Source organism: Macaca thibetana, chromosome 7 (assembly GCF_024542745.1).
Source record: "Macaca thibetana thibetana isolate TM-01 chromosome 7, ASM2454274v1, whole genome shotgun sequence".
Lineage (NCBI taxonomy): Eukaryota > Metazoa > Chordata > Mammalia > Primates > Cercopithecidae > Macaca > Macaca thibetana.
This window is the reverse complement of record NC_065584.1, coordinates 38,115,472-38,140,860: the sequence shown is the minus strand read 5'-3', so window position 1 is coordinate 38,140,860 and position 25,389 is coordinate 38,115,472. Positions and strand designations below refer to the sequence as shown.

The following is a 25,389-nucleotide window of genomic DNA, read 5'->3' as shown; positions in this document are numbered from 1 at the left end:
CTTGAACCCAGGAGGCAGAGGTTGCAGTGAGCTGAGATCACGCCACTGCACCCCAGCCTGGGATACAGAGCGAGACTCCATCTCGAAAAGAAAAAAAAAAAAAGACTATCTTTTGCAATACTATTGTACTGCCTTTGCCCCATTGTCAGAGTTGAATTGACTATATTTATGTATGTTTCCAAGCTCTCTATTCTGTTCTATTTATATATCTGTTTATTCTTTCATCAATACCACAATGTCTTGATTGCTGTAACTTTAGAGTAAGTCTTAAAGTTGGGTAGTGTCAGTCTTCCAATTTTCTCCTTCAATATTGAGTTGGCTATTATAGGTCTTTTCCCTCTTCATATAAACTTTAGAATCAGTTTGTCAGTCTCCACAAAACAACATGCTGGGATTTTAATTGAGACTGTACTGAATCTGTAGATCAAGTTGGGAAAGATTATCTTCTGAATATTGAATCATCCTATTTATGAACATGGAATATCTCTTCATTTTAGTTCTTTGATATCTTTTATTGCATTTTGTAGTTTTCTACATATAGAGTTTGTACTTTTTTTAGATTTATACATAAGTATTTCATTTTGGAGGGTGCTAATGTCAATGGTAATGTGTTGTTAAATTTCAAATTTCCACTGCACTCCAGCTGGTTGACAGAGCAAGACCCTATCTTCAAAAGAAAATAAAAATCTCAAATTCCACCTTTTTATTGCCAGTATATAGGAAAATAATTGACTTTTGTACATTAATCTTGTATCCTGCAATCTTGCTACAATAACTTATTAATTCCAGGAATTTTTGGGGTCAATTCTTCCAGATTTTCTATATAGATAATCATGTCATCTGTGAACAAAGACAGTATTATTTATTTCTTTGTAATCTGTATACCTTCTATTTCTTTTTCTTGTCTTACTGCATTAGTAAGGACTTCCAGTACAATGTTGAGAAGCGCTGGTGAGAGGGTACATCCTTATCTTTTTCCTTTCTGATTTTATCAGGCAAGTTTCTAGTTTCTTACCATTTAGTATGATGCTAGCTATAGGTTTTTGCAGATGTTCTCTATTACATTGAGGAAGTTCCCCTCTATTACTAGTTTGCTGAGAGTTTTTGTCACCAATTGGTGTTGGATTTTGTCAAATGCTTTTTCCATATGATTTTTTTCCCTCTTCTTTAGCCTGTTGATATGCTGGATTATATTAATTGATTTTCAAATATTGAACCAACCTTGTAAACGTGGGAATAAATTCCACTTAGTTGTGATGTATTATTCGTTTGGATTTGGTTTTGTTTGTTGTTGTTGTTGTTTGTTTGTTTGTTTTGAAACAGAGTTTCAGTCTTGTTGTCTAGGCTAGAGTTGCAGTAGTGCCATCTTGGCTCACTGTTACCTCTGCCTCCTGTGTTCAAGCGATTCTCCTGCCTCAGCCTACCAAGTAACTGGGATTACAGGTATAAGCCACTATGCCTGGCTAATTTTGTATTTTTAGTAGAGACGGAGTTTCACCAAGTTGGTCAGGCTGATTTCAAACTCCTGACCTCAGGTAATCCACCTGCCTCAGCCCCCCAAAGTGCTGGGATTACAGGCATGAACCACCTCACCTAGCCCATTGCTGGATTTGATTTGCTAATATTTTGTTGAAAATTTTTGCATCTGTGTTCATGAAAGATATTGGTCTGTAGTTTTCTTTTTCTCCTTTTCTTTCTTTTTTTCTTTTTTTGAGACAGAGTCTTGCTCTGTCACCCAGGTTCAAGTGCAGTGGCACCATCTCGGCTCACTGCAAACTCCTCCTCCCAGGTTCAAGGGATCTCATGCCTTAGTTTCCCAGGTAGCTGGGATTACAGGTGTGTGCCACCATACCTGGCTAATTTTTGTATTTTTTATTAGAGACATGGTTTTGCCATGTTGGTCAGGCTGGTCTCAAACTCCTGGCCTCAAGTGATCTGCCTACCTTGGCCTCCCAAAGTGCTGGGATTACAGGTATGAGCCTCTGTGCCTGGCCAGGCTGTAGTTTTCTTATAATGTCTCTATTAGGTTTTGGTAAGGTAATTTTAGCCTCATTGAATGGATTAGGAAGTATTCCCTTGGCTTCTATCTTCAGAAAAAAAGATTGTAGAGAATTGGTATAGTTTCTTAAATGTTTGGTAGAATTCATCAGTGAGCCCCTCTGGGCCTGGTGCTTTCTGTTTTGGAAGGGTATTAATTATTGGTTCAATTTATTTAGTAGATATAGGCCTATTCAAATTGTCTGTTTCTTCTTGTGTAAGTTTTGACAGATTGTGTCTTTCAAGGAGTTGGTCCACTTCATCTGAGTTATCAAATTTGTTGGCATAGAGTTATTCATCATAGTTCTTTATTATCCTTTTAATGTCTGTGGTATCTGTAGTTATGTCCCCTCTTTCATTTCTGATATTAATAATTTGTGTCTTCTTTCTTTTTACTTAGTGTAGCTAGAGTCTTACGAATTTTATTTATCTCTTCAAAGAACTGGCTTTTGATTTTGTTTTCTCTGTTGATTTCCTGTTTTCAATTTCATTGATTTCTGCTCTAAGTTTTATTTCTTTTTTTCTGATTACCTTTGATTTAATTTTCTCTTTTTTTTTCTAGTTTCCTAATGTGGAAGCTTAGATTATTGATTTTAGATATTTCTTCTTTTCTAATATATTAATCTGGTGCTATGCATTTCTCTCAAAGCACTGCTTTTGTTACATTCCACAAATTTTGATGAGTTGTATTTTCATTTAGTTCAAAGTATCTTTACATTTCTCTTGATATTTCTTCTTTGACACACGTGTTATTTAGAAATGTGTTTTTTAATATTCAAGTATTTTGCGGATTTTCCAGCTAACTTTCTGTTGTTGATTTCTAGCACAATTCCACTTTGGTTTAGGAGCAGACATTACATGATTTCTATTCTTTTATATTTGTGGTCTGGGCACAGTGGTGCATGCCTGTAATCCCAGCACTTTGGGAAGCCAAGGCAGGAGGATTGATTGAGGCCAGGAGTTCGTGGCAAGCCTGGGCAACACAGCAAGGCCCAGTCTCTACCAAAAAAAAAAAAAAAAAGAGAGAAAGAAAAAATTTCACCAGGGATAGTGGCATATGCCTGTAGTCCTCGCTACTCAGGAGGCTGAGGCAGAGGATTACTTGAACCCAGGAGTTACAGTGAGCTATGATTGTACCACTGCACTTCAGCCTGGGTGACAGCAAGACCCTGGGCGTAGTGGTGCATGTCTGTAGTCTCAGCCACTCAGGAGACTGAGGCAGGAGAATCACTTGAACCTAGGAGGCGAAGGTTGCAGTGAGCCAAGATCGTGCCACCGTACTCCAGCCTGGGTTGCAGAGGAAGACTCCATCTCAAAAATAATAAAATAAAATAAATAAAAATAAAAATAAAAAATAAAAGGGTTTAATTGAGCAATGAAAGATTCGTGAATCAGGCAGCCCCCAGAATCACAGCAGATTGACAGAGACTCCAGGGGTGCCTGTGATCAGAACAAATTTATAGACAAAAAAGGTAAAGTGACATACAGAAATCAGAAGTGAGGTACAGAAGCAGCAAGATTGGTTACAGCTTGGCATTTGCTTTATTTGAATGCAGTTTGGACATTCAGCAGTCTATGAGTGGTTGAAGTATGGTCTCTGGGATTGGCAACGCTCCGCTATTGTTACAGCTGCATACTATTAAGTTAGGTTTTCAATTTTGTCTATTAAGCTGGGTTACAGTTCATCCACAAGGACTCAAATATGAAAGTATGGAATCCTTCCCAGGCCATATTTATTTTGCTTTCCCACACTTATTCACTCTCTGATGCTCTTCCTTTCCTTATATAGATATGAGTTTCTGACCTATATCATTTTCCTTCTCCCTGTGGACTTCTTTTAACATTTCTTGCAAGGCAGGTCTACTGGCAACAAATTCCCTCTGTTTTTGTTTGTCTGAGAAAGTATTTCTCCTTCACTTTTGAAGGATGATTTTACAGGGTACAGAATTCTAAGTTGGTGTTTTATTCTCTCAATACTTTAAATATTTCACTCCATTCTCTTCTTGCTTTCATGGTTTCTGAGGAAAAATCAGATGTAATTCTTATCTTCTTTCTTCAATATGTAATTTTTTCTTCTTCTGGCTTCTTAAGGTATTTTTCCTCATCTTTGATTTTTTGAAGTTTAAATATGAAATTTTTAGGTATGGTTTGTTTGGGGCATTTATTCACTTGGTGTTCTCTTAGCTTCCTGGATCTGTGGTTTGATGTCTGACATTAATATGGGAAAACTCTCAGTCATTGCTTCAAATATTGCTTCTAGTCCTTATTCTGATTATTCTCATTATACATGTTGCACCTTTTGCAGTTGTCACACAGTTCTTTGATATTCTGTTCTGAGGTTTGTTTTTTTTTTTTTTTTTTTCAGCCTTTTTTCTCTTTGCTTTTCAGTTTTGGAAATTTCTATTGTCATAGCCTCAAGCTCAGAGATTTTTTTCCTTGGCCATGTCCAGTCTCACAATGATCCCATCGTAGGTGTTCTTCACTCTTTTACAGTGTTTATGATCTCTTGCATTTCTTTTTTATTCTTAGAATTTTCATCTCTCTACTTATGCTATCCATCTGTTCTTGCATGTTGTCTACTTTTGTCATTCAAGCTCTTTACATATTAATCATAGTTTGTGTTTAAATTCCTGGTCTGATAATACCAGCATTCCTACCATATCTGACCTGGTTCTGATGCTTGCTCTACCTCTTTGAATTGTGTTTTTTGCCTTCTAGTATGCCTTGTGATTTTTTGTTGAATGCCCTTTATTTTTCCCCCAGCCATGATGTACTGGGTAAAAGGAGTTGTGTGTGTAAATAGACCTTTAGTGATGTGGTGGTGAGCTGCAGTGGGAGGGGAAGCATTCTACAGTCCTATGATTAGATCTTAGCTTTTTGGTGAGTTGCGCCTTTGGACTGTGAACCTAATGTGCTTCTCAGTGCTTTCCTCCACCTTAGGCAGAACAGCATGGGTACAGTGGGCTGGAATTTGGTATTTCCCTTCTCCCAAGTAGGTTACATTCTGATAAAACAGGTTAGGCTCTGATATAATGGTTTATGTATGGCAGGCTTTGTAAAGAAGAACAGAATGGGCTCAGGCACAGTGTAATCCCAGCACTTTGAAAGGCCAAGGTGGGTGGATCACCTGAGGTCGGGAATTCAAGACCAGCCTGGGCGACATGGCAAAATCCCGTCTCTACTAAAAATACAAAAATCAGCTGGGTATGGTGGTGCATGCCTGTAGACCCAGCTACATGGAAGATTGAGACAGGAGAATCGCTTGAACCCGTGAGGCAGAGGTTGCAGTGAGCCAAGATCACGCCACTGCACTCCGGCCTGGGTGACAGAGCAAGACTCTGTCTCAAAAAACAAACAAACAAAAAAACAAAAAAAGAGAATGCTGTGTTGCATTTCCAAATGGCTGCTTTCCCTTTACATTCACTGAGAACCTGGTAGGGCTCCTGGAGTTATAACTCACAGAAGGGAGGAGACCTCCCTAAGATTGGCGCCCACTGGAGTTTTAACTCTTCAAACTGAACCTCCAGCAATTTGTCAATTACAGTTCAGGTTTTCCTACTCCAGTACTGGTTCCCATGGAGGTTTCTGCTGGTAGTTTCTGCCTCATTAGTGTGACTCTCTGTGTCTGTGTCTTAGGCCATTCTTGCATTGCTATAAAGGAATACCTGAGACTGGGTAATTCCTTCTTAAGACCTCACTTCTCTGATGATGTAAGAAGACTTGCTGATTTTTCAGTTTGTTTGGTTTTTAAATTTATTTTATTTAGAGACAAGTCTCACTATATTGCCCAGGATGGTCTCAAACTCCTGGGCTCAAGTGATCCACCTCCCAAAGTGTTGGGATTACAGGCGTGAGCCACTGCATCTGGCTTGTTCAGCTTTTTACTTATTAGAATGAAGTGACAACTTCTAAATTCCTTACATGCTGAGCTGGAAACTGAAGTTCTTCAATTCCCTTTCTTTTTCCTCCTTAATATATAACTTTTCCCTTAATTGTAGATATCATGCTCTTTGTAGAAAATTTGTAAAACATGAATAAGAAAATAAAATTTATCCTTTATCCCATAATTGACAGACAACTGTCACCAAACTTTTCGATGTTTTTCATTTTAGTCTTTTTTTCCCCTATGTACTATTCTTATATATGGTATATTTTAAATATAATTATGAGCATATTGGATATTTAGTTTTATGGACTGCCTTTTCATTATACTTTTCATCATACTTTCATTAACATTATACATTTTTCATGTCATTCAATATCTTTGAAAACATCAATTTTAATGGCAATATACTGATTCATTATATGTGATGTTTTATTTAAATAATCTTCTATTTTTGATCCTTCTTACTGACCAAGAAGAAGGAATGAAGGTTTTGAGCAGGGAGTAAGGAAAAAGGGTGGGTAACGTGATTTGATTTCCTTTTTGAGGGGGAGGGCTGTCTCCCTCTATCACCCAGGCTGGAGTGCAATGACACAATCTCAGTTCACTGCAGCCTCGACCTCCTGGGCTCAAGTGATCCTCCTGCCTTAGCCTCCCAAGTAACTGGGACCACAGGTGTATACTACCACGCCCAGCTAATTTTTTGTATTTTTTGTAGAGATGGGGTTTCATCATGTTACCCGGGCTGGCCTCGAACTCCTGAGCTCAGGCGATCCACCTGCCTTGGCCTCCCAAAGTGCTGGGATTACAGTGATTTCTATTTTAAATAGTGATGTTGGCTGCAATATGGAGAAAAGGATGAAGAGGGCCCAGAAAGAGTGCAAAGAGCCCAGGTGGGAGGCCACTGCATTAGTCCAGGCAAGACCTAATAGCAGTGTGAACCAGAGCAGGGCAGTGAGATGAAGAGAAGTTGCCTGGCGGGTTCTAGAGTGGGGGTTGGGGTGGGGGGTAATACGAACTGGACTTGAGGGTGGAATGAGAAAGACTAGAGAGGGGAAGGACGGGGTGAAGCATGACTCCCAAGTTTCTCACCTGCATAAACAGTGGATGGTGGTGCATTCCCTGAGACAGGGTGCACTGGAAGATCACAAGCTCTGGTGGGGAAGATCATGAATTTGTTCTTGGACATGTGTTTGTGATATCTTTGGATATCTGGCTGGAGATGTGAAGCCAACAGTTGGATATAAGAGGATGGAGCTCAACCAAGAGTAGGGACTACAGGTATCAACATGGGAGTTGTTTGCACATAAATGGCAAATGAAGCAGGGAGGGGCAGGGGAGTGGGAGTGGTCTAGATTGCCTTGGATCTAGTGCAGACAGACAGAAGGCACGGGCAGCACTCTCTGAACTGAGGGAGTACTTCATGGTAGGGCTGTTGGGAGGGTTGCATACATACTGCTTGCAACATAGGAAGTGCTTAATAAATGACAGCCACTGTCAGTCCATCCAGCTTCCCTCGCATCCTGTTCACTCTCACTCTGGGCCCAGCGATGTGGGCCAGTCTTGGTTCTTTCAGGGCAGCAGGTTTCCACAGGGCCTTTGTACCTACCTTTCCTTCTGCCTGGAATGCTCCTTCTTTTTCCTTCTATTGATTCACCTTCATCTGTCAGCTGAAGAATCATCTGATCTTCCCAAACCTCACATGGCATACCTGCCTCGCGCCCATCAGGGTAGCTCCACATAGAACCATGTCCCTGCCCTGCATATCATGTATCTTGGTTTGTAATGCTACTCTAATGTATCTGATTATTTTGGTAATATTTGATGTTTGAGTTTGATCTAAAATCCTGGTCTGATTTTTTTTATTTATTTATTTATTTATTTATTTATCTATCTATTTGAGACAGGGCATCCATCACTTTGTCACCCAGGCTGGAGTGCAGTGGAGTGATCTCTGCTCACTGCAACCTCTGTCCCTCGAACTCAAGGGATCCTTCTGCCTCAGCCCCTCAAGTAGCTGGAACTACGGGCTTGTACCACCAGGCCTGGCTAATTTTTTGTATTTTTATTTTTAGTAGAGATGGAGTTTGCCATGTTGGCCTGGCTGCTCTTGAACTCCTGAGCTCAAGCAATCCTCCCACCTTGGCCTCCGCTAGTGCAAGGATTACATGTATGAGCCACCTCTCCTGGCCCTGATTTTTATTAATAGTTGCACTAGACTGTGAGCTCCCTGAGAGCAAGGATACATCTGTTTTTGCTTATCTTCATGTCCTCAGTGCATAGTTTGGCAGATGCTTGAAACATATTAGACAATAAATATGTGTGGCATGAATTAATAGAATTATAAGAAAAAATCTCGCTGAGGTTTTTACTGGAATTGCATTGAGCCTGTACATTAATTGGAAAGAATCTTTACTGTATTAAGTCTTCCTAATCAGGAGTCTATGTCACTGCACTCTTTTCAAGAATACAATTAGTTTCACTGAGGATGAGAAATCATGCCCTGTGAAGTGTGGTGAACAGGAATTATTTGGTTTGGAGGAGAGGAGACTTGAGGACAGAATTGCTCTTTTAAATACTTGAAGAGAAAAGAGGTTAGTCTTGTTTTATGGCCTCAAGGGGTATGAGCCGTACCCACTGAAGGATTATGAGGGAAGCAGCTTTTGGCTCAAGTAGAACTGGTGGTGGAAATGGGGTGCCTCCTCCCCTAGGTGTGCTTGAGCAGCCCAGCGTGGCCGGGCTTTGGCTGCTATCCTTGGCTTTGCCTGTGTTTTGTTTTGCTAAGAGGTGTTTCCTAGCTCTTATTTTGGTGACAGGGACATGCAGGCTTCCTAGCTGAGGAGAGGGGCTTCAGGAGAGAGTATAGCTGAGACAGAGAGAAAGGCCCAGGAAGCCAGGCAGCTGCTGAAGGGAGAAAAAATTTGGGCAAGGGACAGAGATGGCTTATGAGATTTTGGAGGGGAATTTTGCTCCATGAATGAAATAGAACACTCTCATTGAAGCCCCACAAAACTTTCAATAAAAATCTTCATTATTCATAAATGCTTTTGTATTTGTAGCTGTCAGGGAGTGGCAGTGCTGAGCATAGCAGAAGGTTTAGCCTGTAAGGAAAAGGCTTTTATCAGGGTTGTTCAGGGGTAAAGTGGGCTGTCATGAGAGCCAGTCAAGCAGAGCTTGGACCATCTCTTGGCAGGAAAACCGAGCAGATCAAAGCATCTGATGGAGACTTCAATCGCCTTTAAAGTTCCTTTGACCCTGGAGGGTTCTGATTCATGGGTGCCTGTTTCGCTGGCCCGTTAACAGAGCAATAAATGCTGCCCAGGCACACGTAGTATAGACTCAGGTAGAAAAGCACCTTATCGCATATATCTGGGACAACTGGGGAAAGAAGGGGATTCCAATCATTCCAAGCCAAATGATTGTCTTGCCATATTATTTTCAGGTGGATCAGATTCACTTTCTGCTTCTCAGAGGCATAGCTGGGATCTGCTGGTGTCACGAGGCACTTAAATGCCAGGGAGGGAAGGAATGGGTTTTAATCATTGATGCTCCCCCCATTTTCAACTGCGAAAAGATACCCCAGTGTAGTATTAAGTAATGGGAAATACTTGCAAGTTGGAGAGTTAGAGAAAGGGGCTTTCCAGGGATGGGGTGGAGCCTCCAGGTGGGTCCAGGGTGATCATTTCTGAAGCAGCAGAGGCCTCAGACCCATAAGAGCTGGGCGCCTGGCCATGCATGGTGGCTCACGCCTATAATCCCAGCACTTTGGGAGGCCAAGGTGGGTGGATCACCCAAGGTCAGGAGTTCGAGACCAGCCTGGCCAACAGAGTGGAACCTCAACTCTACTGAAAATATAAAAATTAGCCAGGTGTGGTGGTGTGCGCCTGTAATCCCAGCTACTAGGGAGGCTGAGACAGGATAATTGTTTGAACCAGGGAGGCGGAAGTTGCAGTGAGCCAAGATTGTGCCACTGCACTCCAGCCTGGGTGACAGAGTGAGACTCTGTCTCAAAAAAAAAAAAAAAAAAAAAAAAAAAGAGCTGGGCGCCTCTGTGATTTTTCCGGTGTAAGCCCAGGGATGCTTATAGCTAGTAATTTCCCCAGGCCTCTAAACGGCAGAGCCCACTGAGGAGAGGGAATATGTGAGGTTTGTTGAATCTGAGGCTATAAAGAGGTTTATTATCATTAGCAATATCCAGTATCATGTGTTAGCTACTGAGAATGAATAAAATAGGGAGTTTCAAACTTTTCTGAAGCTCCAAACTCTTATTTCATCAAAGAGGGGTTAGAGTCTATAGGGAGAAAATTTTATTGTGAGGCCAAGGCAGGCAGATCACCTGAGGTCAGGAGTTTGACACCAGCCTGGCCAACATGGTGAAACCCTATCTCTACTAAAAATACAGAAATTAGCCGGGTGTGGTGGTGAGTGCCTGTAATCCCAGCTACTCAGGAGGCTGGGGCAGAAGAATTGCTTGAATCTGGGAGGCGGAGGTTGCAGTGAGCCGAGATTGTGCCACTGCACTCCAGCCTGGGCAACAGTGAGACTCCATCTCAAATAAAATAAAATAAAATAAAATAAAATAAAATAAAATAAAATTTTAATTATATTTATATTATGTCTATATATGGTATCTATATATGGTATACATTTATATTATGTCTATCTATGGTAACCAGTGTCACATATAGACACTGGTTGCCATGGCAGGCGGAAGGGAACGTAGCACATCACTCATTGCCTCTTAAAGGCAACTGCCTGGAAGTAATCCACTTCTGCTCTCATTCCATTGGCTTTAGCTAGTCCTACGGACCCACTCACCTTTAGCAGGTGCACTGTGGCCGTGCGGTGTGCCCAGAAGGAGCATCAGAATACCAGTGAGAGCTGGGTTTGGTGGCTCGAGCCCATGGTCCCAGATACTCAGGAGGCTGAGGCAGGAGGATGGCTTGAGCTTGGGAGTTCAAGGCTGCAGTGAGCTATGATCGTGACACTGCGTGAGTGCCACTCTGCCTGAGTGACAGAGACTCCATCTCTAAAAATAATATTAATAATAATACCAGTGAGCAGCGAGCAGCCTTGGTGGTGACAACATTTGGCAGACTGAGGTCAGTTTGTAACTGGTGATCCATGCCCAAAGTGCCAATAATGATTAGAAGGGAAAGAAATAGCAACTCTTTGGGCAAGTAGTTTAGAGATGGAGGTCATAGGATTTGAATGCAGGCTCCTTCCTCTGCCTCATATTTTATTCCTTCTTTGCATCTCCTCAAGGCCCATGGCAACTTCTCCATGTAGACAGCCTTCCTCCCCAGTGGGGTTTCCATTAAATTTGGGAACAAAGCCCCCAGGTGAAAATGAGAGTGGAATTTGGAGCTAGAAGATGAGAAAGGAATTGAATGTGGAAATAATATCCTCCCACAGTGTAAAATGTGGAGGAACAAAGCAGTTGTCACAAAAATGGTTCAAGCCAAACTACATGAAATGTGCCCCCCATGCCACCTGCCACTGAACCCCAGGAAAATAGGACTCCTGGAGGACACATACTTGCTGGGAAAACACTTGGGCTTCCTGGGATTCCTGAAGGGGCAAGTCTGGTCCCCTGGGGCCTGTCTTGCATTTTCTAGTTCTCCTCCACTTTGGGGCCAGAGCAGAGGGAAGCCGAAGTCACCTGGAGTCATTGCTTCCCAGGTACCTCGAGAAAAAAAGAGTCCTTCTTCTCTGACTTTGGGGTTGGGAATAGCTTTTCCTTGCCACTTCTAACAGATATCACTCCAGGGATCTTGAATGGAAATACACACTCACCACTCTTTTCTCCGGGTGTGAGGGACAGTCAACCTGCCCGATGGTGGCAGTGACTGGAGCTGCCCTGTGGAGTAGACATTTAGAATTCTAGTTTCCTCCAGCCACAGGGACTAACGTTGGGAGTGTTCCTAAACCCAGTCTTCAGCATGCAAAATGTGTTTTCAGTGGGCTCAGTTCATCACGGATTTGGGGTTTGTCAAGACTACATGTCATTGAGTGGTGCCAGTGGGCCTTAGAACTTAATTCCCAGTCTGGTGCAGCACATGCCCCAGGCTGTGCCAAATCCCAGAGGGTCCTTTGGGATAGAGTGGGGGTCCTGGTCTCAGGGGTCCTTTGCTGCCTGTGACTCTTCTCTTCCTCTCTGGTCTCTTCAGGAGCTTGAGCGCCTTAACCAGGTGCTGGAGGCCGAGAAGCAGCAGTTCGAGGAGGTGGTGCAGGAGCTGAGAATGGAGCAGGAGCAGATCAAGAGGTGGTGGTGGTGCCCGGGAATTGGGAGCGCCACTAAATTAGGGCATGCAGAGCCCACATTCCCCGTCAGACCTAAGGAGGCCCCCACCTCAGAGATGCTATCTTCCCAAGGCTCCAGGCTCTATCCCAGTTTGAGTCTATCTTCCAAGGCTCCAGGCGTGGGTGTTCCAGAAGAATCTGCAGCCTCCTCTGCCGCAAACAAACGGGGTCATTTCTGTCCACTAGAGTATAAGGCATCAGAGCATCCCTCCAAGCCACAAAGCCCCTTGCCTTCATGAAAGCCTCTCTCACCCAGGGCCAGACAAGACATGCTGGCCTAGAGATGCTTGCTGTTGGCCAAGACCCTCACCATTCGCTGTCTTTCCTGCATAGTCCTTTTTGGGAATGTGTCACTTGAGATCTTTAGTACCATGTATTGTTTGTAAATCTAGTTGTACATTGTAATCACCTACTGAATTATAATCTCTTGAAGGTAGAGCCTAGAAATCTCTTTCTATATATGTATATATATCTATATACTTGTATCTATCTATCTATCTATCTATCTACCTATCTATCCATCTATCATCTATCTATCCATCCATCCATCCATCCAGCTATCTATCTGTCTATCTATCTATCTATCTATCTATCTATCTATCTATCTATCTATCTATCTATTATCTATCTATCTATCTATCTATCTATCCATCTATCTATCTATGTTTGTTTGCTTGTTTTAGAGACGGAGTCTCGCTCTGTCACCAGGCTGGAGTGCAGTGGTGCGATCTGCTCACTGCAGCCCCGCTTCCTGGGTTCAAGTGATTCTTGTGCCTCAGCCTCCTGAGTAGCTGGGATTACAGACATGCACTATCGTGCTCGGCTAATTTTTGTAATTTTAGTAGAGACAGGGTTTTGCCATGTTGGCCAGACTGGTCTCCAACACCTGACCTCAATGATCCTCCCACCTTGGCCTCCCAAAGTGTTGGGATTACAGGCGTGAGCTGCCGCACTGGGCCAGAAATCTATATATTTTTTAAAAACACCCCAGGTGATTCTGAGGCAGCCTCTAGAAATGTGGAGACTACTGCCATGGGTGGTGGTGGTCATCATCATCATCCTCATCCTCATCATTATCATCACCACACATGATCAGTGATAACCCAGAAGTTTTCTTATAACAGCCTTATCCAAGGGTGTCAATTAACTATGTATTTTGAGGAGGGAAAAACCCAGAGGCTGTTACTAAGTAAATAGCCAAGCACCTACTCAGCTTCCAGAATGTTGCCAGGTACTAGAAGGAATAGAAGACAAGTCCACTCCCTTGAAGAGTGGACATATGATCTGGTTGGGGAAACAAGATTCACACCCAGGAAACATGCAGATTTCTCGTGTTATGGGAATTGAGACACATGCATGATCCTTGTGGGCTTGAATACAGGGCTGATTGAGATGGGCCTTGAAAGGTGAGTAGGATTTAGAAAATTGGGCAGGAGAAGGGAAAGACTTTCCCAGTAGGATGAGGGAAAACTAGTGTAAAAGCCTAAGGTGACTGAAGCTTGTGAAGAAGGCAGCAAGGAGCGTGTTACCCCAGAGAGAGGCCTTAGCCATGTTCTATGTCAGAATGACCATGGGTTCTAGCAAGTGCTGTCCAGAGAAGACAGGGTGAGGCTGGGGCCCCTTCATTTCTCCATTGTTTCCCTCTGCCTGTGGGGTGGCCCTAGGTTTATTCCAGGTGACAGATGCATGTGTACCTGGAGGAAGTGACTCCAACCCCATGTGGCTAGGACTTCCTTTCAGCTCCAGGCCCCTACTGCTGCTGTCAGGGCCCAGCTGTGCAGAGGGGCTGGCCATTCAAGAGCCCTTCTCAGTCCCAACAGGAAGTGAAGTAAAAGCATTTCTATGTGCAGAGGTGATAGGTGGGGGGTGGGGAGAGGGGCACTGCCATATTCAGCCCTCTGTCCCCACAGGGAGCTGGAACTGACTGCAAGATGCCTTAAGGGTGTAGAACAAGAGAAAAAGGAACTGAGGCACCTCACGGAGTCCTTGCAGCAGACGCTGGAGGTGAGGGGCCGCTGGTGGGTTAGTTGACCAGGTGGCAGGCTGGTTGGTTGGACCACATGACACTGTTTTTTCCAGCAGTGTTTCGCCAGGGGGTGATCTGTAAGAGAAATGGGCATGGAGGGGTGCTGATCTAAAGGATCTCTTCTCTATGGGTCATTGAAAGCTCCAGTACAGGCATGAGGCCCAAAGCAAGAAGTGTCTGTTCTCAGACCCAAAAGGACAAATTCAGGCTTGTCCGTGCTATTACCATGGCCTCAGGAAATCCACCTCTGGTGCTTATTATTATTATTATTATTATTATTATTATTATTGTTATTATTTTGAGACAGAGTTGCGCTCTGTTGCCCAGGCTGGAGTGCAGTGGCGCAATCTCGGCTCACTGCAAACTCTGCCTCCCGGGTTCACACCATTCTCCTCCCTCAGCCTCCCAAGTAGCTGGGACTACAGGCGCCCGCCACCATGCCCGGCTAATTTTTTTGTATTTTTAGTAGAGACGGGGTTTCACCGTGTTCGCCAGGATGGTCTTGATCTCCTGACCTCGTGATCCGCCCGCCTCGGCCTCCCAAAGTGCTGGGATTATAGGCATGAGCCACCGCACCCAGCCACCACTTCCTTCTTGTGTCTTGTTTACTTAGCTGCTCCTGAGTGACATTGAACATAAAGGGAAATGAACTGCCAGGTCACCATCATCTGATACCACAGAAACTGGGATGGGGAGGGGAGGTGACATGCCTCAAGGACAAAGTACAAACTCCTTAGCATGGCAAGCAAGTGCAAACTCTGGCCCCAGCCTCCCCTTCCCTCTCGCCTCACTCTTCCCTCTGCTGCCCCTCCACGCCCCGCACAAAGACTCCCAACCCCTGCTCCAAACCATGGAGCTCAGGTATCCCAAGGAAGCAAACTCTGTCATGCTCCACACCTTTGTCCATACTGTTCCTTCTACACAGTGTAGCATTTCCACCTCTTCTCTGCTTGGAGAACTTCTATTCACACCCTTCTAAGACTCAGCTCAAATATCTCCTCAGTCAAGCTTCTCTGATTTTCTAGGCAAGTATCTACTCTGAGCTCTTGGCTCCCATGGCATTTTGTACATATTTTATGGGACTTAACATGCTAGGTGTATATTCCAAGCTGTGAATTTCACTAGACTGTGTCTTCATGGTCTCTCCAAGCCCATCCCCTGAAGTGGGCCTGGCACCTATGGTATATGGCCCATATCTGTGCTGTATCCATGAATTACCATCAAGGCTGCAAAGGTTTCTTGTCTCCCTTGACTGGCTGGAGCCTTGGAGCTTGTGGGGCCTTTATTCATTTATGTTTCCCTGTTTCACATCATGGGAGGTGGTTCCCATGGATATTTTCAACTCTGCTTCTGTGTAATGCCATTTAGTACAAGATCCCAGTCTCATAAATGGAGAGGACATCTTTTTTTTTTTTGGTGGGGGGACAGGTTCTAGCTGTGTTGCCAAGGCTGGAATGCAGTGGTGCAATCATAGCTCACGGCAGCCTCGCTGTGTTTGTGAGAGCATCTACATCTGCTCTTGGGCTGGTTCCTGTTGGGTGTTTTTCACGTAAGCCAAATATGTCTCCTCACTCAGCCCTGGAGGAACCAGGTCCCCAGAGGTCATGCGACCCCGCTCCAGTAGGTGCTGTCTTCACTGGAAGGCACTTTGGGTTCCTTTATGGCTCTTGATGGAGGAGTAATCTTGCCCTCTTGCGGGAGAGATCAGGGCCTTTTAGCTCTGGAGAAGAATGAAGACATTTCAGCAGCCACAGAGGACTGAGAGAGGAGTGGGTCACTCCCCAGAACGGAAAAACAGGTGAGGGCAGCCACCTTGGAGAACCTAAGTTGGGCTTTTCTTTTCCTTCCCTCCCTCCATGCCAGGAACTCTCCATAGAGAAGAAGAAAACCCTGGAAATGCTGGAGGAGAATGAGAACCACCGGCAGACACTGGCCAATCAGAGTGAGCAGCCCCCTCCCAGCGGGGGTCTCCATAGCAACCTCCAGCAGATCGAGGAGAAGATGCAGCAGCTCTTAGAGGAGAAGCTCCTGGCAGAGAAGCGGTGAGGGAGCCCCAACCCCTGAGGACACCATCGGCTTTGGGGTCTGGGGATTTTCCCCGAACTGGACACCCGGACTCTTGGGTTCTACTTGGCACTGACCAAGGAGGGCTCACTCACTTCCTTTTGCCTAGGACTCCGTTTCCCCACCAGGAAAGTGGGAAGAGAACTTTCACTACCCAAAACTGGCTTGATAATTATCTCGTGCAGTGGTGTGAACCATGCAGAGTTACTAGGTCCTTGTCACCATGCTTTATGGAAAGCTGGGCAAGTTTTTAAGCCCCCTTTTACAAATGAGGAAATGGAGCCTCAGAGGGGTTATATGACTTTTCTGAGGTCACAGAACTAGCAAGCTCTGGACCCAGGACTCCAGTCTTCTGACTGTAAACCTAGGGCCCCCAGCACTGACCACACCATCCATCTCATCCCCTGGGTGCGTGGACTCACAAAGTTAAGGAGCTCATGAAGCCTGGGATTCAAGGTTTCTCCAGCTTGGTCTCTAAGGGGAGTTGTCCACCCATTGGCAATCCCATTTGGCGAGTGAGCATTGAGTAAGTGCCTCTTCTGTCCCCACAGGATGAAGGAGAACGAGGAGCGCTCACGGGCCCTGGAGGAGGAGCGTGAGTTCTACTCCAGCCAGTCCCAGGCACTGCAGAACTCGCTGCAGGAGCTGACAGCAGAGAAGCAGCAGGCTGAGCGGGAGCTCAAGGTGCTGTGACCTGGCCTGCTGGAAGCAGCTGGTGCCAGGGCCCTTCCCTTCCCCTGGAGATTCCTGTCCCACCCCTGTACTTTACTGGGTAGCTGCATGAATTATCTCTGTCGGTCTGACCGGACGGCCAGGCACGGGGGATGGAACCACCACGAAGGAAAGCAGTGAGTCTGCTGCATCATTGACAGACACCTGCTGGGTGCAGGTGCCAAGTCCAGTCCATCTGGTTCAAAGGGTAATACTCAGAGGCAGGATGTGATAACTCCCATCCAAGCCCATTGAGCCAGGGGTGACCAGGGAAGGCTTCCGGGGAAGAGGGCAGCTGCTTCCAGGACCTGACTTCCTTCTCATTTCCCTCTCCTCAACCTCAGGCTGAGGTGAAGGTCCGCATGGACCTGGAGAGGCGACTCCGGGAGGCAGAGGGGGCCTTGCGAAGCCTGGAACAGGGGCTGAATTCCAAGGTGCGGAATAAGGAGAAGGAGGAGAGGATGCGAGCTGACGTGAGCCATCTGAAAAGTAAGCTCTGCCTCTGGGTCCTGGCCCCCAACCTTGGCACTCAGCCCCAGATGGGATCCCGGCCCTGTAGAGCCAGGAACCCCATACAGGCTCTTCTATGCATGAGGTGCTCTATGGCTATTGAAGGGTTTCTTCTCCAGTTACCTGCCTGAATGCATCTCAGCACCACTGCCTTCTTGTGGCTGTTGGATCTGTGGTGGGGGGAAAGCCGGAGCTTCTTCCATTTATCAAAAGCTCAGAGCTCTGTTCTCAGCAGGCCTGCCCTGAGATGGCTGCAGATTGTGGTTTGAAAGGCAAAGAAAGTCCACTTCAGCAGGTGGCTCTGGAATCTCAAGGGACGGGGTCAGCATATTTCCTACTCAACCTCACCAGGATCCTTGGGAGGGGAGGGACCGGCTGAGGGTAAGGATACAGTCGAACCGCACCCTTCCTGGCCCTGCCACCACAGGATTCTTTGAAGAGTGCATCCGGAATGCTGAGCTGGAGGCCAAGATGCCCGTGATCATGAAGAACTCGGTGTACATCCATAAGGCAGCCACTCGCCGCATCAAGAGCTGCCGCTTCCACCGGCGCCGGTCTAGCACCTCCTGGAACGACAGTGAGTGTGGCTGTCTGCGTGCCCTGGTAGGGTGGTGACAAGGCAGGAAGAGGGCAACATGGGGAGCCAGAAGGGTTGGCCCAGCTCTGAGGCTGGATAGTGTGGCCTTGAACCTGGCCCCACCATCCTTGGGCAAACGGGTGAATTCTCAGGGCCCTGGGTTTCTCAAAGGATATGGAAGCTCGTGGGTGGGAAGAGGCTGGAAGAAGCTTGGCACACATAAGGGAGTGAGGGGTGGTGTGAGGCTGGGGACAGGGCCAGGCCTTTGTGGAGGGAGCACTGTTCACAGGACTGTCGGGCTCCTGTTTTCCCAGTGAAGCCGTCCCAGTCCTTCATGACCTCCCAGCTGGATGCCAACAACATGGAGGAGCTAAAGGAGGTGGCCAAGCGGCTCAGCAGGGACCAGCGCTTCCGGGAATCCATCTACCACATCATGGCCACCCAGCCTGGAGCCCCCTCAGTGCTCTCCCGGGGCGGAAAGTGATGGGCGCTCCTCCCCTGCTTCCCAAGTCTCCCCTGGATGGGCCGGGAGGGGAAGGGGTGGCAGAGGGAGGCCTCACTCTACTGGCTCCTGGCCTCTCTGGTCTGGAGCCTGCCTCTCCTCTGGGCCAGAGCTCCACTTCGGGGCCAGCCTTGCCCTCAAAGGACATGGACGCTGCCTTCCTCGCCCTCACCCCACAGGCCACCTTTGGGTCCACACCAGGGCCATGCAGGCCCGAGCTGGGTGCTGGTTGTCATGGTGAGGTGAGGACAGGACCTGGTTGTATGTGGAGATTTGCGTTGATTGGGGAGTGGGGTGGGGAGGGGCTATCTACCACTGTGCCGTCAGCCAGGGCCTGCCCCGCAGAGGAAGATGGCAGCCCTCCCTGGTGCCCACTGGACCTCTCTGGGGCTCTGCTGCCCTGCCCCTGGTCCTCATGTAGAAAGGCCTCACCTACCCACCTTGACATTCCCTTTTCCCCAGGGTTTCCTGACTATCCCTTTGTTTCTGACACTCAGCAAAATGTCCCTGAGCTGAGGCCCCTCATTTACACCACATCTTGGTGTAGGGAGGAAAGGGGCCTAGGACAGCAGCTTCTGGGTTCCTGACATACCACACACCTGCCACAGTGCCGCTTTTCCTGAGCTCAGGCCCTGGCTGTGGGGTCACCCACTGATTCCCCTCCTCCTCGGGTGAGCTCACTCACAGCCTCGGCACCTTGCGAGGGCGGAATGATGGTGCCGCGTCCCTCCTGCATGTGCACCTAGGGCCCTGGCTGGGAGCTGGAGCCAGCAGTGATGCTGGGGCCTCCCCGAGAGGACACATAACAACCTCAGGAGTGGGCCAGGCACAGTGGCTCACGCCTGTAATCCCAGCACTTTGAGAGGCTGAGGCGGGAGGATTACTTGAAGTCAGGAGTTTGAGACCAGCCTGGTCAATATGGCAAAACCCTGTCTCCACAAAAAATAAAATAAAATAAAATAAATAGCTGGGCATGGTGGTGCATGCCTATAGTCTCAGCTACTTGGGAGACTGAAATGAGGGGATGGCTTGAGCCTGGGAGGTTGAGGCTGCAGTGAGCTGAGATCGTGCCACTGCACTCCAGCTAAGGTGACAGAGCAAGACCTGTCTCAAACAAACACAAACAAAACAAGCTCAGGAGTGAAGGAAAGTCACTCTGGTTCCTGCATTATGTACACCTGGTTGGGTAGGGAGGCAGTGTTCCTGCTGGTCGAGAGATCACAGATGTCTCCTTCCCAGCTGCCCCTGCTTCAGTCACCTTGCTGTCTCCTCTCCCTGCAGAGACTTCAGCCTGTGAAGCAATGTGGCCATGAACACTGGCAGATGGGAAACCTGGGCCTGTGATGAGGCCAGTGGTCATTGGTTGGCTCAGTGTCATTGGAAGTGAAGCTGAAACGCCAATCTGTAGCTTCTGTGGAAGACCACCACCCTCCAGGGGGCTGAGGAGTGTGTCTGTCCCTCACTCATGGACAGACAGACTGCCTAGCCCCTCTCCCTGCAGGCCCACCCTCCAAAGCTACCTGAGGCTACTGGACTCCAGAAAAGGGGTCCACCTGGGATCAGGGTGCTCTTGGACACTGTTGGCAGTAAAGGTGCTCCTACTTTGCTGCTTGGAAAACCAAGAAGTTCTAAGAGATAGACAGATGGCTTTGGGGCAAGTCCCAGCAAAAGGAGTAAGTCTCTGGGAGCCCACAACCTGTTCTGTGGGAAGAGGAGATTTTTGCCTCTAAGAACACATGCACATCTGCTGCTAGGCTGACCAAGCCCAGGCCGGGGTGCCCTGCTCTTTGCTCAGTGCTGCCTGCCAAAACCTAATCTCAGTGGCTCCTTTCAGTGATGAGTGGACTTTGACAGCTTCATACAGTCTCTGAAGAATCTAGCTGGGGAGAGGGCTGAGTCAGTTTGGAATAAATGCATTTGACAGGGCTGAGTCTAAATGTAAAACTTTAAACATGCATAACATGCATAAACCTGGAACTTTTTTCTCTAATACATATGAAGGATGAACTTTGAATTTAAGAGGAATATTTATAAAACCAAGATTACTGTTTCCTTTTTTAAAAACAATCATGGCTTGCTTTTAGAGAGAGATCTTTCATAAATTTTCAAATGCATTTGTTTTTCTTGGGCAAGCTATTAAGCAGACAGGAAAGTGCTAGTCTTCATTTGCTTTGTGCTGCTATAACAGAATACTTGAGACTGGGTAATTTATAAGGAACAGAAATATATTGGCTCACAGATATGGTGGCTAAGAAGTCCAGTATCAAGGTGCTGGCATCTGGCAACGACCCTCTTGCTGCATCATTCCACTGTTGAAAGGCAAACAGAGGCTGAGACAGCAAGAGGGGCCAAACTTATTCTTTTATAACAAATTCACCCCCTTGATAATGACATTAATCCATTCATAAGGGCAGAGTCTTCATGGCCTAATCACCTCTTACAGGTCCCACCTCTTGTGGATCACCTGAGGTCAGAGGTTTGAGATCAGCCTGGCCAATACAGTGAAACCCACCTCTACTAAAAATACAAAAATTAGCTGGGTGAGGTGGTGGATGCCTGTAATCCCAGCTACTCAGGAGGCTGAGACAGGAGAATCATTTGAACCTGGGAGGTGGAGGTTGCAGTGAGCCGAGATTGTGCTATTGTACTCCAGCCTGGGCAACATGAGTGAAACTCTGTCTCAAAAAAAAAAAAAAAAAAAAAAAAAAAAAAAAAAAAAGGTCCCACCTCTACATATTGTTACAATGGCAATCAAATTTCTTTTTTTAATCCTGCAAACTACTGGGATGGTAATTAAATTTCAGTGTGAGTTTAGGAGGGAACAAACATTCAAACTGTAGCAGTGCTTTTCCATGCACATTTACCAATCGGTACTTCCTCCTCTTCTCACCCTGTATTTTCCATGCCTCAGGCAAGTCTGAGTTATTCTCAGCCAACTGAACAATCCATAAGTGTTTATTTGTTGAAAGCTCACTATGCACCTAGCACTGTAAATAGAAAAATAGCAACATCTCTATATGAAAATATGCAGGACTAGAAATTACTTAGTAGAAATATATTGATGTAATTTTTTTTTTAATTTTTAAAAACAAAACTCTCATTCCTTGGCTAATTAAATGCATTTCCTGCAGTATCTGTTTAAGTATGTGGTGTGGTCATTGCTAGAGAGATGTTGCTCCCTGCAGGCCAAATGTAGAATTATGGAATCTGCTTGTCCCATCTCTAATACACACTCCTGCACACGCTTCTCTACATTTGAGGAAGTGCTCCCCACTGCTGCACCTCCTAATAATTAATTGAAAAATCTGTGTTCCAGCCCCGAGGTCCTGGCTGTCCCTGTGTAACAAGGACTATCAGCTAGGTTTTCTTCTGATTTTAGCACAGACTAAAGGAACAGAACTGATTGTGCCAGTGGGAATAGCCTCAGGGAGACAAAGGATACCTAGGTTTTTTGTTTGTTTGTTTTGTATTCTGTTTTTTGTTTGTCTGTTTGTTTGTTTGTTTTTAAGAGACAGAGTCTCACTCTATTGCCCAGGCTGAGGTTCAGTGGTGTGATCGTGGCTCACTGTAACCTCAAACTCCTGGGCTCAAGTGATCCTTCCACCTCAGCCTCCTGAGTAGCTGGTACTACAGACACGTACCATGATGCCCAGCCGGGATACACAGCTTTATGGCCTGCTAGTTTCAGTATCCCTGCTGGAAACTGACAGTTTTACCTGGTCTGATGTGGAGAGGTTTATGCTTTTTTTAGTAATCATATAAAGGAGAGCCAGAAATTAGTGAGAAATGGTAATGACTGGATTCTCCTCCTATTCGGTTTGTGTGCTTTTCCACCAATGATGTTAATGGATGCAGCAAGAGATCTGTGAAACACTTGGGTTCTGACCCACTCCCCAGCTCCCAGTCCATGCAAAAGATGCACTCCCTCTATTCGTCCAGAAGGATGTAATTCTTGCCCCCAACCCACTCCAAGCCCACCCAGCTCAGCATAGTGTGAGCAGCTTGTGTTTGGAGTCCAAAATGAATGATGACAGTGGAACAAAACTTGCTCAAGTCTCAGGGAGCCAGTCAGGTATGTCAGATTTTATCCAATAGGAAGGTAAATAAACCCACTGGGCAAAATAGTCCTGGAGCCCTCAGATAAAGTCCAGCAGTCCCCGTGGAACTGTGTGCTTCTGCGATCAGCCACATTGATGCTTCTCAGACCCCTAGGCCTTGCAAGGTCTCTCCAAAGTCAGAAACCCTGCAGCTTTGACTCTTGGAGAAAAAGCTGCTGACTTCTCTTATCTCACCCCACCCCTGGCAAACAGGAGTGGAAGGATGTCTTTTGCAAGGCTTTAGAAGAGATTACAATGGTTGCTTTTACCTCTTGAAAGAGAGCTACTCCCAGACACACAAAGCAACTGGGAGAAACTGGTTATTTAAACTTCCGAGTGGGTGTGGAAGGTTGTGGTGTAAACATCCCCAGGTTCAGTTCTCCTGACTCTGCACATCCCATCTCCCATTCCCTTCCCTGGACATGGGCTTCCACCTATGGCTAACAGCTCTTCTGACCCAGAAACGAGCTTCACCGCTCCATCTTACTGGGTTAAAGGTGTTCATGGGAAATATAGGAAATACTCTAAATCCAGGAGTCCTGCGGGGCAGGGGCCTTAATAACCAAATCGCTTGTGGTGAACTTTACCTGTCACTGTCAACTCTGAGTTTGCCTCTGGCTGAGACTTGACAGTCAGGCAGGGATGTTGGGGTGAGTCAGAGTTGCTCACAAGGGCTTAACAGCAGGGGCTCCAGGAAACATCCAGGCAGTTGCAGAGCCAGCTGCATTTGGGGGCTCATGCTCTCTTTGCACTCCACCACCCTTCCCCTGGAGGATCTACACCTGCCTCTGGGCTGAGAGTCCCATTATGAACAGACTCAGTCTCCCCTTGTAATCCTGGCAAAAGCTGTGGCTGGTGGGCCTTGGAGTGTCCACAAAGAGAGCCTTCCCCCTTGCACAGCAGTGACTCCAATGGCAAGACGAGACCAAGGGGAAGAAGTTGTGCACTGTCTGCTGCTGTAGGTGTGGGGGAAGGCTTTGCTTTGCCACTTGCTGGCTCCTGTGGCTTTTGAAAAGTCACTATTTAAAATGTTTACTGTATTTATGCATTTTTACTAAGCGGGAGAGAAATCCCTTCAATCTTACAGGCTGCTCAGAGCCCTTGTGGTTCTGAAGTTCTATGATTGGGACGTTGCATCCCTGAAATCAACAGAAAATTGGCCGTCACTGCTACCAGTGACCGAGAACATACAGGATGTCAGGTTCTGGCTCAGGTAGAACTCAGCGCCATGCCATCCTTAGAATTTTCTCTGAAAATATATTTTTACTTTGAGATGAGAATAGGAAAGAGAACTAATTTATCACCTCAAGGAAAAGGTAACTATGACTAATCATAGTTGTTTGGAAGGCTTTTCTGCTAAAGAAAAGTCTTTCTGGTAAAGAAAAGATGCCCATTGTCATGTTCACCCTGTATCTGAGACCATCAGTCAGCATCACTTCTTTTCATCCCTGAGAGACAAGGTTTGCTCTGTCACCCAGGCTGGAGTGTACTAGTATAATCATAACTCACTGTAGCCTCCTGGGCTGGAGCAATCCTCCTGCCTCAGCCTCCTAAGTTGTAGGATTATCAGTGTGAGCCACTATGCCTAGCCACTTCTTTCCATCTGCATTCAACACGTATTTATTGTGATTCTATTGCATGAAGTCAAGCGCCTACCATGTGCTTATCTCTTTTACTTACTGGTTCTTAAATTGTGGTGAAATACACACAACCTAACATTTATCATTTTAACTATTAATATTTCTAAGTGTACAGAGGCTGAGCATGGTGGCTCATGCCTGTAATCCCAGCACTTTGGGAGGCTGAGGTGGGTGGATCACTTGAGGCCAGGAGTTCGAGACCAGCCTGGGCAACAAGGTGAAACTCAGTCTCTACTAAAAATACAGAAGTTAGCCAAGTGTGGTGGTGCCCACCTGTAATCCCAGCTACTTAGAAGGCTGAGGCACCAGAATCACTTGAACCCAGGAGGCAGGGATTGCAATGAGCCGAGATTGTGCCACTGCACTCCAGCCTGGGCAACAGAATGAGACTCCATCTCAAAATACATACACACACACACACACACACACATACACGTATATATTTCTAAGTGTACAGGCCAGTAGTGTTAAATATGTTCACATTTTGTGCAACTACTCTCCAGAACTTTTTCATCTTGTAAAACCAAAACTCTATCTATTAGACACTCCCCATTCTCCTAACCCCCAGCCCCTGGCAACCACCATTCTACTTTCTGTCTCTATGATTTTTGACTACTGTATATACCTTATATAAGTGGAATTATACAGCATTGGTCTTTTTTTGTGCCTGGCTTGTTTCACTTACAATAACATCCTCAAGGTTCATCCACGTTGTAACATATGTCAGAATCTCCTTGCTTTTTAAAGTTGGATAATGCCCTATCAGTTTTCAGGAGAAAACCTGATTGAAATCTCATTCTTCTGACAAATTGTTGGCCAAAGGGGAAGGCCCTGGAAGTCTTAAAGGACAAGAGAGTCACAGCCAAAGGAAATTGGATTCCCACCCTTTCCTTTTCCAGGTTTCTCCCTCCCCACGGTGGCCTGGTGTTAGGGATGCTTTGGTGTTCACGTCTACATTCTTCCCAGCAGATGGCAGCGTGCTCCGAGCTGGCTTGCAAATTCCAACGGAAAGGGGGCTAAGGCTCTGGGAGAAGGCGGG

At 46.1% G+C, this 25,389-nt stretch overlaps 2 protein-coding genes across 17 annotated transcripts in view; one reads left to right on the top strand and one right to left on the bottom strand.

Annotated features, from left to right (window-relative positions):
* PLEKHD1 (pleckstrin homology and coiled-coil domain containing D1) overlaps window positions 1-21,749 on the top strand; it is a 47,364-nt gene extending 25,615 nt beyond the window's left edge. The window contains exons 7-13 of the mRNA XM_050797388.1: window positions 12,091-12,185; window positions 14,134-14,227; window positions 16,113-16,291; window positions 16,865-16,997; window positions 17,369-17,513; window positions 17,962-18,111; window positions 18,426-21,749. Of these exons, the coding sequence (XP_050653345.1) occupies window positions 12,091-12,185; window positions 14,134-14,227; window positions 16,113-16,291; window positions 16,865-16,997; window positions 17,369-17,513; window positions 17,962-18,111; window positions 18,426-18,595 (966 nt within the window). The 3' untranslated portion in view covers window positions 18,596-21,749. The remainder of the gene's footprint in view (window positions 1-12,090; window positions 12,186-14,133; window positions 14,228-16,112; window positions 16,292-16,864; window positions 16,998-17,368; window positions 17,514-17,961; window positions 18,112-18,425) is intronic.
* The window catches only part of ERH (ERH mRNA splicing and mitosis factor), an 892,055-nt gene that overhangs the window by 130,565 nt on the left and 736,101 nt on the right, over window positions 1-25,389 (bottom strand). The window lies entirely within an intron of this gene.